Raw genomic sequence first — 18,919 nt, 5'->3', positions numbered from 1 at the left:
TGCTCCCCCGGCCGCCTAGATCGGGCGCTGCGGCAGGTCGTCGTCGCCGGCATGTTCGCCGGCTTGGTCAGCCGGATCGACCTGATCCGGCGTCCACCTCCTCGTCGCCAGGTCGCCGTCCTCGGCGTTCTGGCGCTCAAAAAGCTAGAAAGACAGAAAAAACATGAACATATGACAAGCCGGAAGTCGGCAGAAGAAAAAGGAAGTCGGCCTCGCAGCCGCAAGCCGGAAAATGGCAAAGACACGAGGCTTACCCGCGCCGGTGGATGGTCCCTGTCGCAAGGCACCAGCCCGTAGCTCCAGTCCTCCGATAGGTTCGCCTTGGTGATGTGGTTCACCCGGCTGGCCACCTGGGCCTTGGTGAGCGGCGCCTTGGACGTGCGGTTCGGATCGAACCGGCCGGACATGTGCCCGATCTTGTGGGTGCGCATCCGGAGCGGCAGCACCGGCGCTCGGCGATGGTGCGGAGGAGATCTTCGGCGGTCAGCCCACCATCGGTGGGCTGTCGCCAGAAGTCCCAAAGCAGGTTCACCTCGGCGTTCGATCCGTCGAGCGGGCGTTGTGGCTCCGGTTGATCCGGCCGGCTCGGAGGAGCCGGGTTGAACTCCGGCAAGTTGATCCGGTCGACGAGCGCCCCTCGTTGCGCACGTAGAAGAATGACATCCGCAGTTCTTCACCGAGTCGACGGTGGGGATTTTGGGGAAAGGCGTACCGGGCCGGGTGTAGATCGAGGCGGCGCCGCAGGCTCGCGAGCGGCCCTCGGTGGTTTGGGCCTTCAAGTAGAAGAGCCGGCTCCGAAGTCGATGTCGGGCCACAAGCCGGCGTAAGCCTCCATGAACGCTACGAAGCAGCTCAAGAGGACGCACGCGTTGGCCGGCAGGTGATGCGGCTGAAGGCCGAAGTGGTCGAGGAATTGCCGGAAGAACGTCGAGGCCGGCAGGCCCAGCCCGCGATCGAGGTGCGCACCGAAAACGACGTGCTCGCCGGGCTCCGGCTTGGGCTCCACCTCCCCTCCGGGCGCCCGCGTGATCACCAACTGCGGGATCCGCCGGAGGCGCACCAGGCGCTCGATGTCATCCTCCCGCATGTAGGAGCCCCTCCACGATCCGGCCGGGAGACGCCATTGACGAGGTCGAGGAAGAAGATGACCAGGAGAGGCGGAACGGCGAGGAAGAGCCTTGCGACCGCGGCGGCGACAAAGGCGGCTGAGGACGCTCCGTCGAGACGCGCGGCCCCGTGGCGCCGGACTGACGGAGTGGCGGCGGCGGATCGGTGGAGATTCGCCCGCCGAAGTTCGCCAGCGGGAGACGTTCGCCGGAGCAACAGCAAGCTCGTGCGCGCGGAGAGCGATGGAAGCAGGAGCGCGAGGAGGAAGAGGATGGCAAGTGGCCGCCTCGATGCCTCCCCCACGGCATTTATAGCCTCCTGCCGCGGGCGGTTGGCCTCCAAGTGGCAGTCATGGGCCACGTCCCCGGATTTACTGCGCCGTAACTCCGCCCATGTTCACGACGGTTATCGGAAACGACCACACCACGTCGCCCACTACCGCACCGGATCCGGAGGGACATTGATGTGACCAGACGAACCGACCGCCAGGCCAGGCGTCAGACCGGTCAAGTCGGGCGCGGGACCCGAGGCGGCGGAGACCCCGGCGCGCAGCGAGCCGGAGCCGGACAAAAAGTTCCACTCGAACCAAAATTCATCAGCAAGGCGGAGGCGCCATCAAATCTTGCGAGAAAGCAAAAACTATACAAGTGTAAAAGCGGCCGGCCGGGAGCAGCCGGCGGGAACAAGCCGGATGAGGGCGCAGCCGGGCTGAAAGGAAATCCTCAGTCGGCCCCTCCAAGTGCCGTCAAATATATTCAAGAAGCCAGGAAAACCTGCCTAGGTCCTTCTAAACGCAGGACCTTGCCAGCTTCGGGGGCTAATGTCGGGGGGAAGACCCCGGGTAGGGCAATGGACGAAGAGCAGCCGGCTGGCCACTGGCCGGCTCGCGGCAAAGGCCGGCTGAGGAGCAGCCGGCCGGCGCCGTGGCCGGCTGGTCCGGAAGCCGGCCGGCTCTAGGTCCTAGTCGGCCCGGCTACGGCCGCCAATGCTGTAGCTGGGCCGGCTTCTACAAGCCATATCCGGCCGGGGTGCCGTACCTCGGACCGACTCGAGGCCGGCGAGTCTTGCACTGGAAGGAACCGGGTTGGTGATCCGGGTTCCCAAAGTCCACGCCGACTTCATCTCCCGTAAAGCGCGGGGCACGCGTGGAGCAATAGTGCCACGCGCCGGACAGGCCATCATGGCTTACGACGCGCGTACGAGGCTACGGTGGGCCGACGGCGACAGGGACGCTTCCTCTCCATACCGCCGACCGTGGCGGCCGGATGGGACAGGCCATGACGCCTCAACGGCTCCTGACGTCACCGCCTCGGGAAGGAGCGGAAGCCGAAGCCGGCCAAGCCGGCTAGTAGACTATAGGGTCTTATATGTAAAGTGCCGGTGCCTATATAAACCGCACTACCCCCTCTCGTGCGGGGAGGATCGATCATTTCATCGCTTTCACCTACCTACGAGCTGCCACTGTGAGAGAGACCATCGTCTCCCTTAACCTCTCAGGGCCAGCCGGACACAGCTCTAGGAGCACCATTGTACTGTGTGACATCTTATACACTCTAGCAGGAGTAGAGGTTTTACCTCCATCGGAGGGCCTCGAACCTGGGTACGTCGCCGTGTCGCTCGTGCCCATACCCGCTTCCGGATACCGCCGTGAGATCTCTCAGGAGCCCCTTCGATTAGCCACCCTATGGCATATGCCGTGACGATACCACGACAGCGCTTCGCCATTCGATCGCCGACCCTCATGGCGAAAGGAAAAACCTCCTCGGTGTTGCACTGTTTCTTTGATCTCCCGAGTAATGTGGCTGAAGCGCCCCATGCATGGACCCTTGAGACTCTGCACCACCTCGGCGCAGTCCGAAGCCACCATGACCTCGCCAATGTGTAGATCAGCTGCCAGCGCCAGGCTCTCCCGACAGGCCATCGCCTCGAGGCAGCCAGGGTCTGTAACGCCATCGAAGACCACTGCCGACGCTCCGAGGTACTTTCCTGTTTGCGACCGGCAAACTGCTCCAACAGCACCCCTCCGTCTTGTTTTTGCCACTGCACCATCAACATTGATTTTGCAACAGCCCAAAGGTGGAGGTGTCCATCGAGGTGTCGCCGCTGCCACTCCTCCTCGCGGCTTCACCATCGGCTGTTTGCTTTCCCCGCATCCCTAACAAAGGCCTCAACAAATAGGTGAGTTGCCATAGGACTCTGGTAGATTTCTTCATGGATCACCTTGCGTCTAGCGTGCCAGATTGCCCACATAGTGACCGTCATCCTGATGAATTCTGCATGATTCATAGTCTTTAGCATCAAGAACAGCCATTGTCTCGCCGATGGTTCCGTCGCGAGGCAATATGCTCAACAATAGTCGGATCTGCCAACGCCCACACGCAGCGCGACATATTACATTCTATCAGGGAGTGGCGCCAGGAGTCTGCATGGCCGCACACCGAGCAGCTTGATGACGGTGCCATATTCCGTCTCTGACGAACATCACCTGTAGGCAGCGAGCATTGGGCCAACCTCCACAAAAACACCCGCACCTTGGAGGGTACCTTACACTTCCAGAGTTTCGACCACTCCTTGCTTTCAGCTAGTGTGCTCAAAGCCGCTGATCTACTCTCCAAATAGTCCTCTCTGGTTTTCTTCACTGACACCAGAGCCCTATACGCTGATCGTATCGTACTGTGAACACTCCAGATCTTTCGAAATGCCAGGCCCAGAAGTCGTCCTATACTCGCGTACATAGTGGGATCCCTCTGATCACCTCCACATCCATAGGGAGAAAGAACTCCTCCAGCTTCTCCATATTCCATGTGGCTGAGGTCATATCGATATAGGCACTCACCAATTCAGGGGCGTCGGCTTTGATTGGGGCAACCGGAGTTAGCCTCTCATCTCGGGGAAGACAGTTATCCCTCCATGCCGCGGTCGTAGTGCCATCGCCTATTCTTCTGATCATGCCGAGTTTCAAAGTGTCTCGCCCTTCAATGATCGCCCTCCAAACCTGCGATGGGTGTGACCCCAATTGAGCAGTTAGGAGATCCGAAGAAGGGAAGTATACCGCCTTGAGCACACGTGCACTCAGCGTAGATGGCTCTTGTAGAATACGACATGATTGTCGCGCTAGAAGAGCTAGGTTAAACAATTCAATGTCGCGGAAACCCAGTCCTCCCATATATTTAGGTTGAGTCATTGTCTCCCAAGAGACCCAACACGTCCTTCTCTTCCCCTCGTGGCTGCCCCACCAGAACTTTCTTATCATAGCATTGATGTGATCACATAACCCTCGTGGTAATTTGAAACATGACATCGAGAAGGTTGGCACAGCTTGGGCGACGGATTTGATCAAAACCTCCTTCCCGCCTACCGATAGCAACATCTCCAGCCAGCCCAACACCTTCTTCCACACCTTATCCTTGAGGTATTTAAACGCCCCATTCTTGGACTTGCCCACCCCCGACGGCATCCCAAGATACTTCTCACTCAAAGTCTCGTTCTGAACCTCAAGTACATTTTTGATACTCTCCTTGATTGTTGCTGGACATTTCTTGCTGAAGAAAATCGAAGATTTGTCCATGTTGATCCGCTGACCCGATGCATTACAATACTTCTCGAGTACTGTTTTGACTTCCACAGCTCCCTCATCACATGCTCTGAAGAACAGCAGGCTATCATCTGCGAAGAGAAGGTGGTTTACAGCCGGGGTTGTGGTGGCCACCTGAATTCCTTGGAGTGCTGATGATTCAACTTGAGATTTTAAAAGGCACGAGAGGCCCTCTGCTGCCAACAAAAACAAATATGGGGAGATGGGGTCGCCCTGACGAATACCCCTGGATGGTCTAAACTCCTCCTGCGGTGCCCCATTGCGGAGCACTGAGAACGATACCGTCGTCACTAACCGCATTATCAAGGCTACCCAAGAAGGACTGAAGCCCAACTTGAGCATAATTGCTTCCAAATACGGCCACTCCACCCGATCATAGGCCTTCCTCATGTCCAATTTCAGCGCACAGAATCGGTGTTTCTTAGCTTTGTTTCGCTTCATAAAATGAAGACACTCGTAGGCCGTGATTATGTTATCAGTGATAAGCCTCCCTGGCACAAATGCCGATTGTTCCTCGTCCATGATCTCAGGCAGTATACCCTTCAGCCTGTTCGCAGCAACCTAGAGGCTATCTTATAGATTACGTTGCATAGACTGATGGGGCGGAATTCCCCCAATTCCTTAGGGCTGGCCACCTTTGGAATTAGCACAATAAACGTCTTGTTGATGATCTCTGGACTATCCTGTCCCTTGAGAATTCTTAGGACAGCCTCAGTCACCTCCCCACCGCACACATCCCAATGGCGTTGGAAAAAATGTGCAGGAAAACCGTCAGGTCCGGGCGCTTTGGTCGGATACATTTCAAATAGCGCTTCTTTGACTTCCTTTACTGAGAAAGGCGCCTCCAGCTTGCTATTCATCTCTGAACTAATCTTCCTTGGGACACAATTCAGGACATGCTCCATGCCTGACACTCCTTCGGAAGAATAAAGATGTTGATAAAACCCCTTGGCAACCCGACCCATCTCCTCTTCATCTGATGTGGTCGTACCATCCTGCTTAACAAGCTCCGCAATCATGTTCTTTTTCTTCCGTTGGCTCGCCCGTAGGTGAAAAAACCGTGTGTTCTTGTCCCCTTCCGCCAGCCATTGTATGCGAGATCGTTGACGCCACATAACTTCTTCACAATGCAGCACCTCCGAGAGTTTTTCCACCACTTTAACCTCCGCATATGATGGTTCCACTCTATCTGGATGAGACCGAAGCTCACTGAGCTCACGCTGGAGTGCACGAATCTGGTGCTTTACAGTACCAAACGTCTCAGAATTCCATGCCTTCAGCTTGCCAGACATCCCTTGCAACTTATCCTTCAGCTCAGACACATTATGACTCCTTTCAGTTGCATTCCAGGACTCCCCAATGAAATCTGAGAATTTTTCATGCTTTTCCCACATAACCTCGTACCGAAACAAGCCATGCCGACGCTGCTTCTGTTGGTCACTTCTTGGGTCAAGCTTCACCAAGATCGGCAGATGATCGGATGCCGCATACGCCGGGTGGTGTACCTCCGCCTCAGGGAAGCGGGCGCACCAAGATGGTGTAGCCAAGCCACGGTCAAGACGTACACGGCAGAAGGATCCACCTGTCACTCTCTTCTCGAACGTCCATGGAACCCCTCGGTACCCAAGGTCACAGAGGCCACACACATCTACAGCCTCTCTGAACCCGACAATCTGTGTCCAACTCCGCTCATTGACTCCGACATGCTCTTCCCGGTGGAGGACCTCGTTGAAGTCTCCAATGCAAAGCCACGGCAAGTCATTTGATGAACGGATATATTTGAGCATATCCCACGTTTTGTGGCGCTCATCTACCTGGGCCTCTCCATACACCACGGTGAGGCGCCACGGTTCCATCCCCTCTTCCTTCACCACAACATCAATATGGTACTGGGAGTAGGGTAAAATTTCCATCTTTATTGATTCATCATTCCAATACAAACCTAAGCCACCACTGCGGCCTGAGCTACTAACAGCAAAACTTTTATTAAAACCAAACGAACGAGCTAAGGATTCCACCCGGGTCTTGTGAAGCTGGGTCTCCACTACGCACAGAACCGATAGTGAAAGTTTCTCCGCCAAGACACGGAGGTCTCGAATTGCCGCGGGGCCTCCTAGACCACGGCAATTTACACTAAGGATACTCATTGGGACGGGCGGCTCCCCGAACCGGAGGCCGCCAGATCAGTAACTCCCTTTGCCTTCTTTGGAGTAAGTTGTTTCTTCGGACGTTTTTGTTCCCTTGCAGACGGAGGCGGCGGAGGGGTTCCAGTACGTTGTGGGTAGCTCTTCTCCTTCCCTTCACCAACAAAATCTAGCTGCTTCTTAGCACCTCCTCCTCCTTCTTCCTCAATCACCCCAGGTTCCCTCCATGTCAGCAACAGAGGGGCACCTGCATTCTCCTTGATCGGGCTGCACTCTGTCAGGCTGGCCTCGGCCGAAGTCCGTTTACGACTTTCCGACTGGAAAACTTCCGCACCTCGCCCCCGGCCACCAGCCCCCTGCCCTCGGCCAGAACGGCCACCTCGTCCACCACCCCTACCGAGCGATGGCTCCTGGCGAGAACCCTGTCTGTCGCCTGTTGGACGATTCGTTGTTCTGCCATATAATATTGCGCGGTTCCACGTTGTGTCTGCGAGAAGCCAGTTCCCATAGCCAACCTTCCCCGACGAGTGAACACCGGACCCACATTCCTCCTTCTCATGGCCGAGGAGGCCACATACTGCGCAGAACAGCGGTATCTTCTCATACTTAACCTTCATTATCACTTGTTCGCATCCTTCCGGTTTAAAGGATACAAATCGCGTGAGGCTTCGGCGAACATCTAGCCAGATCCTTGCCCTGACGTAGTCGCCTCCCTCAGAGCCAGTATTGTTCATGTCAATCAGGATCACCTCGCCAATCGTCTTGGCCAACTCACTTATCAGGTTCTTCTTCCGGTACAGCCCCGGCACCTCCAAGATCCGCACCCATGCATGGATACGATTTAGCTCCACTGTCGACGCGCGACAGCTGCCATCATACTTCTCGATCAACAGCCCATGGTCCCGAAACAGCCACGGACCCTGTTCCGTGATCTTCTTCCAATCCCCAAGACAATTAGCCTGGACCAGGAACCTGTTCTCCTCCATATCGCGGAACACAACATCCTGCGCCGGAGCCCATGCAAACAACATGGTTTTCTTCAGAGACGTTGTACTGTAGGGTCGCGGTGTCAAAAGTCTCATCACCGCCATCCACTTTGATCCTTCCTTCACCGCCTCCACTTCGCTCTTAGCGACGAACACTCCTCCGATGTCCTCCCCCTTGAGGTTTAGACTCCGCAGCAGATCCTCCAGAGACGGTTCTGATCCCGCCTGCTCCGTCGATCCACCCGCCACATCCTTCCCCTTAGCCGCCGCCATGTCCAGACCTTCTCCCAAAACCCTAGCGACGGAGAAACTTCACCAAGGCCGGGTAGCCGACTGCGTCGACCCCTTAATCAGCCCGAGCGGCGTTCCCGGCAAGGGAGGGAGGTAGGTCAGACGTGGGAATACGGTGCCCTTCCGCCGGAGATGTGCGATCGCCGACGAGGTAGGGAAACCCTAGATCGCTTCTAGGTAGGGGAGTTATCTTTTTTGCTTATTTTGCTCACAACTATAAAAACAGTTGGTAGAGAAGGATTGCCCCCAACACAAATGACCTAGGGTCACATGTCCTCGGGGGGGGAGTTATCTTTTTTGCTTATTTTGCTCACAACTATAAAAACAGCTTGGTAGAGAAGGATTGCCCCCAACACAAATGACCTAGGGTCACGAGGCCCGACAAGATACCGAGAGAAGGATTGCCCCCAACACAAATGACCTAGGGTCACATGTCCTCGGGGGGGGAGTTATCTTTTTTGCTTATTTTGCTCACAACTATAAAAACAGTTGGTAGAGAAGGATTGCCCCCAACACAAATGACCTAGGGTCACAGGCCCAGCAAGATACTGAGAGAAGGATTGCCCCCAACACAAATGACCTAGGGTCACAGGCCCTCAGGGTGTAGGCCCAGCAAGATACTGAGTGAGACTTAGACTTGCCTCCAACACAAATGACCTAGGGTGACGGGTCCTCGGGGTGTAGACCCAGCAAGCTACCCATTCTCTTCTCAGCCCCATCTCATCATTCCAACTGCTATCCCCAAAGCAGGGCTAGGAGCTCGCACGACCAAGCTCGGCGCTAAGATTGAACCGATGCAGAAGTAGGTACCGGCCAGGCTAAGCTAGCGATGTGGGACAAAAAAAAAAGTTTCGTTGCGCGGGAGTGCGGCCGGCCGCATACGCGACTTGCGGTGCCGGTGAGCGCGACCATATGGGCTGGTAACCGTCGGCCCACGTCACCGTTGCGCCGAACACAATTGTTGGAAGTCGAACACGAGGCCCAGCTCCGTAAAAAACAAAAAGAACCAGCTTCTCAGCTACGCCTAATGCTCAAAAAAAAAAATAGCTACGCCTACAGCACAGCTTCGAAGCTTCGAACCAGCAGAGCTCCAATATAAATCTAAAAAAGCTCGTACACTCCTTAGGGTTTCAACATGCTCAAGCGAGGCAGTTCACACAAGCAATGTCTGACCCCCAGGTCTTCCATGGATGTATTTCGATTCAGCAACAATACAGACTTACAGTTAACACTAGTACATCGTCTGCACGGGCTAACTATTTTGCAAAGCATATAATGTTTTTTTTTTTTTGACGAAAAGGCTTCATTGCAATGAGAGAAGAAGAGTTACAGCAGTTTTACAGTCTAATTCCATGGATTACAACACGTCTTCTGCGATCAAGGGGATCGCAAAAGAGTTGAATTGAATTGAAAAAATAAGAACTTAGTCTGGCTCACGCGGTCTATCTATCAGCGAACTTGATGTGTGCTCAAACAATTGGAAATCCAAATGAACGGTAGAACGTTGATACAGAAAGCCCGTCAAAATCATTTTAAGTTGTGTTAGCATGATATCTATCGACCTACGATTTGAGTATATTCTCAAATGCTCATCCATCAATGTAGTGAAGATTATAATGCAATGCGGAAGCTCCCCGTTCTCTGACGAGGTTCTCATTTTCAATGTACTGAAAATCAACTTACAACTTTGTGATCTTATTAACGTATCCAGCAATGTATGGGCAACAAAACACTAACTCATCTAGAGGGGCGAGATAGCACGGAAATGATAACAAAATTCAGTATTTTAGGAAGTAATAGTTGAATCTGAAGACAACACTCCTCAGGCTGACACCCCTTCATATTCTCTTGGCATATCAAGTGAAGCCAACAAAGACAGTGTTGCTAAGAAATAATCCAGTTACGACAGGGTCACTAGAAAACACAAATTGAACTATATAATAAGATGTCTAATATCTGATTCTAGTCTCAACTCATCAAATAGTTATTGAACGTACTTCAGTATTGGGGAAAAGCAGAATTTATTATGACCAAACCAACAACATTACAATTAACATTATCAAGTATACAAAATGCTGTTCCACCCCTAATGGGAACATCGTAACAAAAAGCTTACTTGCATTCTTGGCACGAATTCCGAAAATAGTTGCCGTCCTGGTTTTCATGCATCTCTTTAACTTTGACGCTCCTACTTGTTGCGTATATACCATGACTGGCCAGCTGACAGAGAAAAGTGATGCCTGCAGCCTCGAACGTCTGACTAGATGGAAACGGGTGGATCACTGTAGCTTATATCTGGCTGTCACTGTAGCTATTTTCCCATTGTCTACCATATCAAGTTGTAAAACTGAAACTCTAAAAACATAAAGAAAATAGCGGGACCGCGGTCCGACCGGTGGTGCTCTACCGGTACACAAAGAGAGGTTTAAGGGTATCTAGCATGGAAAACATAGCGCGCTATTTCAGCGTGAATGGTATGCTACGCAGAATTTGCTCGCTATGGCGCTAATGTCACTATTAGCGGCGCTAAGCTCGCTATTTGTTGCAAAGTTATAGCGTTATAGCGGCGCTAAAAAGGTTATGGAACTAGTGGTAGCCCACGAGCCTCCAGTATCAACCTAGCACAACTCAACCCTAGGTCGGAAACTGCCTAGCAGCCACTTTTGACACCCCACAAGTCGCGGCTGTGGCGGCATCAACATCAACGCCAGTCTCCTCCAGCTCCACCCAGCCACCTCCGCCCGGCACGTCCTGAACAGAAGCATTAGGGGGACGCGCGCCTCGACCACGAGATTGATCTGACGATGGTCTTCTCCGCCAAGCTGTCGCCTCTTGCGTAGAATGCAACATCGTATCTAGTCTCACCCCTACATGATCTCCTCCAACTTGGCCAGCACGGAAGGTAGTTCAGTAGTGATAGACGTGTTGATATGATGTAGTCAAAACTAAATAATTAGTTATGCATTTATTACTCTGGATAATTTTTCAGGTACTAATATCCTTAATATACATGATATACCTGTCATTTTTCTATTTTTTTTGCGAAACGCTATTTTGCAAAATAGCTAATAGCACGCTATAACTTGCATTGCGTTTAGAGAAGGGCCACCCTATTCCACTAAGCGCGCTATTTTTTTTCTTCGTATCTAGCTGTACCAAGCAGCTTGTTGCAAGTTCAGTATTGGAAATCCTGACAGTAACTAGCTGACTGGATATCCGCATTGGCAAACTGACACTCTCGCTAAAAGTTAGTTATACTTAGTTCTGATTTAAATTTAGTAAATTTTTGGAAGCAGATTTGGTGCACATGAGCACTAGTGTTCTCAGTTTTTAAAATATTTTAAAAATGTATATTTACGTTTCAAGAAATCATCGCATTTATTTCATGAATACGTACACATGTCCTGAATACTCGTGCGCAGTTTCGGTAAAAAATTCCGTTGTATTTTGAGCTACATGAAAAAAACAAGTTTATGTCTACGTATAGGGGCATATATTTGTCAGAAATTTGTTTTTTTGTATAGCTCAAAATACAACATATTTTCCTCCAAAATTTCTACCGTATCTTCAAAATGTTTATATGCACGTGGGTATTTAATTTCAAATTTTTTGAAATCCAAAAGCACTTTTCATTTTTTAAATTTACTCCTATTTAACTGATTACTCGACCTGAAGAACAAGAATTCAGTTCAGCTTTGAGTACTTACACCATTTGGGCATTTCGTGTCTGAGCACCAAACCTAACCAAAAATTGGATGATAACCATCCACACATTTTTTCTTTTAAGAATTTGAATTTCTCTAATGGCTCAAATTCTGGCTATTTCCAGGTGGTATTGATCCATAGCTAGGACCTACTCCCTCCGTTCTCTTTTAATTGACTCGGATTTAGTACAACTTTGTACTAAATTCGAGTCAATTAAAAAGGACCGGAGGGAGTATGTAGCAGCAAGTTCAGAACCAATATAAGGTTTCCATAACTAGCCTAGTTGTGCAAATTTATCTTCAGGCCACTCCAATATTGGCAAGATAAGGTCAAGCAATGCATAGATCCTAGGTTGAAGCGACAATATCCTCCGAAGGGAGGGGTTGAGGCCTATCTCCCTCATCCACTCTCTGTGTATGATATTTTACATTGTTTCGTATTTATCATCTTGATGAACAATGGTGTCACTGATGATACTCCTTGCACTCAGTCATCTGCAGGTTGCTGCGGTGGCGCTCTGTGCGTACAATGCAAAGGACCGATCAGGTTCAACATTAGCATCGTCGTCAAGGCGCTCTCTCCTCTGCCGCAGTACAGAGCAGCGGCACCAGCAGCCATATCCCACGGCCCGACAACCAAGGCTTGAGGCGTTCATGGGACCTCTTGGCGCATACTACCACCTAATAGCACATTGGGTGTAATTTGGGAGTCGTTTGCAGAATCCTTGGTTGGATACAGAGTAAATGGATTCCATCTGGCAGTCTGTCGCCACTCTAGGTTTTTTTGCTGCTTGAGATTTGTGCTCTACATTGTTCTGCTGTAGATTCAATGTTTTTTGATTTCCCCTTTTTTTCGCAAATACACATCACAAGTGTCAGAAACTTTAGCATCGTCGTTTGGAATTAAATGCTACATGCTCTAACCTGTTGCTCGATCAATGTGGTCACCCATGCTAGTCTCTGTAATCTTAACAGTATTCTTGTGCCACGTTGAGAAACCAATAAACCTGACAGACCATGTCTAAGCATCCTTGACCTTTGAACTGGGAACAACTTTGATTAATAAACTGGCATATACATAATGCACATCATCTTCCTCGTAGGCTCTATCTCGCATGTATAAGATAATCCCCCGAGCATGCAGATGCAGTACATGGACGCCCGTGTCCAGGTGATATTATAGTGCATGGATCATCTTCTAGTTCTCTTACAATTTTGTGTTTTTCATCCCCTTCAAAAAAAAACCTGTTGTTCATTTGTGCATCATGCTTTTCTTCTGTCAGGTACATTGTTTGCTGCTTTTACACTCCAACAAAAAGTATAGCAGAATATTAAGCCAATTGGCGACCTTTAAGCATATATATGTAGGTGTTGTGAAGGCAGCACTTAGTTGGGAATTGTAATTTAATTTTTTATTGTTATTTAAATACATAGGGAATACATGCTCCATTGGGTGTCAGGAGTTATACTGGTCTGTATTTGCAAATACTATGATCACCGAGTAATCTAAACAAAACCCCTTACATTCCATCACAAATTAGCAACGCCAAGAAGATCTTCTAATCAAATCCCTCCTAATTGGCTGATGAAGAGTTTTACATAGACATATAAAGATCTATCCACGTTTGTTGTTTGAATATATACAATAGTTATTTCACAAGAATGAAAACTTATCTTTTAAGAATTCAAAGAGCTATCCATGTTTTTTGAATAATATTTAATAGTTATTGCATAAGAGTGAAAAAAATATCTCTTAAAGACTCCACAGATTAAAATGACAGAAAATCAGAATATTAGATAAAATCTTGGTGGATATTTGTTTTATCCTCTAGTACCACATAAACGAGCCGCGTAGGAAGGTGATGACCAACTGCAAACTGAAGAGTCCTTCAACTCTGTAAAAAAAAGTCAAGAAATAATTGTATAAGCTGCCTACAACTGCATTAGAGAAGACTCAGATTGAGAGACAATGTAAGAGTTGAACTGTTGAAGAAATATGCTGTTCTTCATATCAGAAATTAGCTTGCTAACAAAAAATATTCTCATAAGAGGCTTTCTACATGCTTTTCTTTTCACAAGGGGAAAATGCTAACTCCCAGTCCCATGTATCTTAACACCTTCGATCATTTAGTTATGTTGCGCATGTGACCACACCGGGGCTTCAAAGTGAGTAAACAAGATTCAGCGCCTAATTACACATCGGTGAACATACCAAAATACATATGCCTCTGAGCAAGACAAGATCAGTAACATACGAAGCAAAGTCATTATATAAATTAGAAACATATGATCGAAAGAAGTTTAATCAAACACTTAAAGTAATTCCAGCATTCACCCAATCAAGCTTACTTATGTTTAGTAGGTATAGAAGTGTAGTATTTATATGATAGCAGCCTTAATGCAACAGTAGTACCTATTCATGATGTAGACTATCACATCGTGAATATATAGAGAATAGCATTTGTTAATTTAAATAAAAGGTAAGCTGAATTGTACTACCTTTTCGGCTCCGTTGATGCTATAAATCAGTTAATCCTTGTCTGGCTGAGTAGACCAAACTTAGAGATGGTGGATATATTAGTCGATGCTTTGCACACATGCTGTTAGCTTTCAGATTTCCTTTTGAGAACAAACTTATCTGCTTTGTAGTCACACTATGTCCAAAATATTTGAGATTTGTATGGTAAGGTGCATGAACTATCACATATACAGTGGACATGAACATGATGTACCGTCAGAAAGTTTATTATTCAGAATTCGTGCTGAATTGAATTAATCTGTCATTGTGGTCTATAGCACAGTACAAGTGAAAACTTATACTTCGTCAAATCAGTGCAAGAAAACAGCTGATTTGAAGTGACGGCTCATACCTTCAAGATGGCTTGTACCAGCGTCCAGCAGCGAGGCACTTCGGCGGCAGATGCCTGTACCAGAGGAGATGCACAACGCAATTGACCAGACAGCAATAAAAAAAACGTCTCGAAACATAACTTTGCCAGGGCAATTTCTTTCATCTGCAATTTCCACGAGAACCATGCTGGACAGCAAGACACATTTGACATCATCAGAGAGATGGAACAATGAGAGCATATATTCACCAAGGGCACTCATCTTTATTATCTCCAGTCACCAAAAGCTAAAGCAGAACAAACATTCAAAAATAGAACAAAAAAAGCAAAACATAGTATAGTACCACGAGTATGCTACTGTACTCGACAAGTACAAATATCTCATAATCTTACAGCTTGTGCAAAAGAGCACCCACCATACAAACTCGATTGAATGCGCATCGGCCACCGGTTGCAAATTGAAACTATCTAACCCCTCCTCCCTGCTACTCCCCTGCTTAGGGTTTAGAAGGCCAGTGGAGGCAGTGGCAGGTTGTTTGTGAGCCCTGATTGCATCCTCCTCTTCCTGAGTCTCTCAGCTATGATGAAGGCAAGCTCCAGAGATTGGGAGGCGTTCAGCCTTGGGTCGCAGTGGGTGTGGTACCGGTCACCCAGGTCATCGAAGGTCACGGTCCGTGATCCACCGATGCACTCGGTTACATTCTGTCCAGTCATTTCAAGGTGGATACCTCCTGGGTGGCTTCCTTCTTGATCGTGCACGTCGAAGAATGCTCGTACCTCGTTCTGTTGATCAACATATAAGTTCATGTTAGGACAAATAAACTTCCAATTTACTGCAAATAATGTTTAACAAATACAAACTCGTGGTTGCAGCCAATCTATTTAGAGTGAACTTTTACACTTTGCGATTTACTCAACATTATGTAGTGATTTATGCAGCAGAAAGGGCAAGAGGCAAACTATCCTACAAATGGACCAATGAGTACTGGGGACAAATATATGCACCCAGAGAGAGAATGTATGAAGTCAGATTATTAGTTATACCCGCAACGATTCATAAGGATTTTGGATCATCAGAGAACATGTGACTGAGAAAGAAACATATTTCTACTCCTTAATACGTCATATCATGAGTTCATCCACAACGTCCAAGAATGCAGTAGGCTCCAGAGTAGAAAGATTACTCACCATAATGGAGTCGAATGGACGAGTCTTAAGACCACATGGCGCCTTGATTGTGTTTCCGTGCATGGGATCAGTAATCCATGTAACAATCTGTCCAGAATTGCGGACAGCGCGGATGAGATGAGGCAACTTCACCCTCATGTTCTCAGCTCCCATCCTTGTAATTATGGTGATCCTTCCCGGCTTGTTTGATGGGTTCAAAATGTCAATCAGCTTCACCAATTCAGCGGGGTCCATTTTGTCGCTCACCTACATTCCACAAGTTAATGTTAATTGAATGTCATCATCCGCAACAGTCAAAACAGCATTTAGATTTCACTTTGCCAATCTTCAAATGAATTCAGTGCTACCTTTATGCCAAGGGGGTTGGCAATACCACGGAGGAATTCAACATGAGCCCCATCGAGTTGACGGGTGCGCTCACCAACCCACAGCATGTGAGCTGAGCAGTCATAGAAAAGGCCACTTGTGGAATCCTCACGGGTAAGAGCCTGCTCATAGGGCAAGAGGAGACACTCGTGGGATGTCCAGAAGTCAGTAGTCGTCATTATCGGATGGTCTATCCCCAGCCCAGCTGCAGTCATGAAGCCAAGAGCCTCGTCCACCCTATGTGCCAACTCACGGTACCTATACACATCATTCCATTGAAGCACTCAGATCATTAGATAATCTCTCTATCAAGCAATTGCGATTTACAAACACAATATCTTTGCAAACTAAACAGTCAGATACACAGCAAAATATGCTACTGTAATAGCATTTCTGCAGTTAATCAACAATCTAATCTTACTACCGATGTCAACAGCATTTCATTTTATTAATGCCTTATTCTGACGATGACTCGCTAAGAATTTTGTTAGAGCACCAACTTTTCCAGAGAAGTAAGAACACTTCATCAATATATCTTATTTGACTTACCTATGCAAGCCTTTGATTCCAAACAAGGATTTTGCTGTTTAAGTGAAAGCACAAGAATTTCATGGGCGAGTGGAATATTCTAATAATATTCTCCAACACAGGACAACTATGAAGGTTCATAGATTTGCATGACTTGGTAACCAACAATAGTGTACCTATCGTGGTATCCCATTTTTATATATACAGCTCAAAACGAGCAACTTTCTGATGAATTATTCATAAAGTTAGGTGGAGTGGAGGACCGCTCAAAAGAAAGGGACATCGAAAGCGAAAGTTTCAGCACACTCTAAGGCTGGTGCCAATGGGGGCGGGAGTGGAGGCGGTAGCGCCCGGTTTGGGGCGAGAGGCGGGCGGGAGTGGGGCGGGACGCCAGCGCCGGGCGCTGGGGCTGGCGCCGGGCGGCTGCCGCCCGCTGCCGCCCGGCTACCGCCCGCGTTGGGGCGACAGCGAGGCGTGAGAGGGGCGATAGTGGTGCTAGTGGGGGCGGTAGGGAGGCGAGAGTGAGGCGAGAGTGGGGTGAGAGATGGCACTATAGCCCGTGCACTGGCACCGTGGGGTGAGAGTAGTGTGAGAGTGGGGGCGAGAGCTGACGTGGCGAGGCTATAGTGTGGTGATGCATTGGCACCAGCCTTACTACCACTCCTACCAACCAACAATTGATGAACCGAGAACTACCACGTGATTTGTTATACATTGGCAAGCAGTGAAGAACCACGTAAAATGCTTTTCTAAGTTTTCTTTACTTGTTATTCCAGCTACAAATTAAAATATCTAGGCATTTCAAAAACATGTTCACCACTCGTTACTGGCATGGCAACGTATATACTATAAGGGGGAGGTTGATACTTGTAGCAGCAAGCTATCAGTTGCCTTATCGTGTGATAAGGAGATATGTGGAAGAAATTCCAGAGGGTGATCACTGATCTTTTAACAGGACAGCGACTAGGCACGCTCCAAACGAAAAAGCTTTGGTAAACAATAGTAGCAGGCAGGGTAATAATTTGTCACCTGTCTCCCTGCTCGTTGTGGTCCATGAAATCGAGGTTCCACTGGATGACCCGCTGCATCGCGGCGTATCCTCCGGTGGCGAAGGCGCGGAGCAAGTTGAGCGTGGCGACCGACTGCGCGTAGGCCCTGATCATCCTCTCGGGGTCCGGGGTGCGGCTCTTGACGTCGAAGGCGTCGCCGTTGATGTTGTCGCCCCTGTAGCTGGGCAGCTTGACCCCGTCCTTCTCCTCGAAGTTGCCGGACCTGGGCTTGGCGAACTGGCCGGCCATCCTGCCCACCTACCAACCACGCGCGAAAGGGGAAATATATGGAGCGGATCTGATCAGATCTCGCGAATTTGTTTGTTGGTTGGTTGATTGGCGTGTGAGAGGTTTGGGTGGGTACCTTGACGACGGGGACCTGTCCGCCGAACATGAGTACGGCGCCCATCTGGAGGAGGACGCGGAAGGTGTCGCGGATGTTGTTGGCGTTGAACTCCTTGAAGCTCTCGGCGCAGTCGCCGCCCTGGAGCACGAAGGCGCGGCCCATGGCGGCCTCGGCGAGGCGGTCCTCGAGGTGGCGCGCCTCGCCGGCGAAGACGATGGGCGGGAAGGTCTCGACGGTGTGCAGCACGGCGTCGAGCGCCGCCTGGTCCGGGTACTCGGGCAGCTGCAGCGCCTTGCGGGACTTCCAGCTGTCGACGGCCCAGGCGGCGGCCGGGGCGGCCGGGGCGGCCGGGGCCTCGGGGGCGAGGGTCGGGGAGGAGGTCTTGGCGGCCGCGGGGACGGAGGTGTTGCGGGACGGGTCGGCGGCGTGCAACGCGGAGATGGTGCGGCGCTTGAGCGGGAGGAAGCCCGCGCGGCGGGGCTGCGCCGCGCCGCCGGAGAGCGCGGCGGCGGTGGTGGCGGTGTTGGTGGCGAGCGCCATTGTGGTGGGTGGGGCGCGAGATGCAGCGGCGGCTGGAGGTGGTAGGTGGGGCGGGTGCGGAGGGAGGAGGAGTGTGGTCTGGGGATGGAGGTGGCGATCCCGGGGTTTATATGCAGGCGGCCGGCGAGCGGGGGTGGTGGGGGAGGGTTGGTGGCGGGGCGGGGCGAGGGATTTTGGTAGTTGGCGGCGAGAGGACGACGACGGGACGTGGGGGATTCGTAGGACG

The 18,919-nt window shown here is 50.2% G+C and overlaps 1 protein-coding gene across 1 annotated transcript; it reads right to left on the bottom strand.

The window, feature by feature from the left end:
• Nucleotides 1-14,918: 14,918 nt before the first annotated feature.
• On the bottom strand, nucleotides 14,919-18,708 carry LOC124670428 (phospho-2-dehydro-3-deoxyheptonate aldolase 2, chloroplastic-like). Its single transcript, XM_047206932.1, has 5 exons — nucleotides 18,172-18,708; nucleotides 17,788-18,065; nucleotides 16,212-16,488; nucleotides 15,865-16,110; nucleotides 14,919-15,459 (listed from the first exon to the last, which is right to left on the bottom strand). Exons 1-5 carry the CDS (start codon nucleotides 18,691-18,693, stop codon nucleotides 15,181-15,183), a joined length of 1,602 nt encoding a protein of 533 aa, XP_047062888.1. The 5' UTR covers nucleotides 18,694-18,708; the 3' UTR covers nucleotides 14,919-15,180.
• Between the last annotated feature and the right edge of the window lie 211 nt (nucleotides 18,709-18,919).

This window comes from Lolium rigidum, chromosome 7, assembly GCF_022539505.1.
Source record: "Lolium rigidum isolate FL_2022 chromosome 7, APGP_CSIRO_Lrig_0.1, whole genome shotgun sequence".
Lineage (NCBI taxonomy): Eukaryota > Viridiplantae > Streptophyta > Magnoliopsida > Poales > Poaceae > Lolium > Lolium rigidum.
Note: the sequence above shows the minus strand (reverse complement) of the source record. Positions and strands in the feature narration are given on the sequence as shown.

Excerpts from the sequence above, each read along its gene's own strand:
- LOC124670428 (XM_047206932.1), bottom strand. The coding sequence starts at position 18,693 with ATGGCGCTCGCCACCAACACCGCCACCACCGCCGCCGCGCTCTCCGGC. Across the intron at positions 18,066-18,171 it reads GACAGGTCCCCGTCGTCAAG|GTGGGCAGGATGGCCGGCCA; the intron begins GTACCCACCCAA and ends CGTGGTTGGTAG. Across the intron at positions 16,489-17,787 it reads CACAACGAGCAGGGAGACAG|GTACCGTGAGTTGGCACATA; the intron begins GTGACAAATTAT and ends TGATGTGTATAG.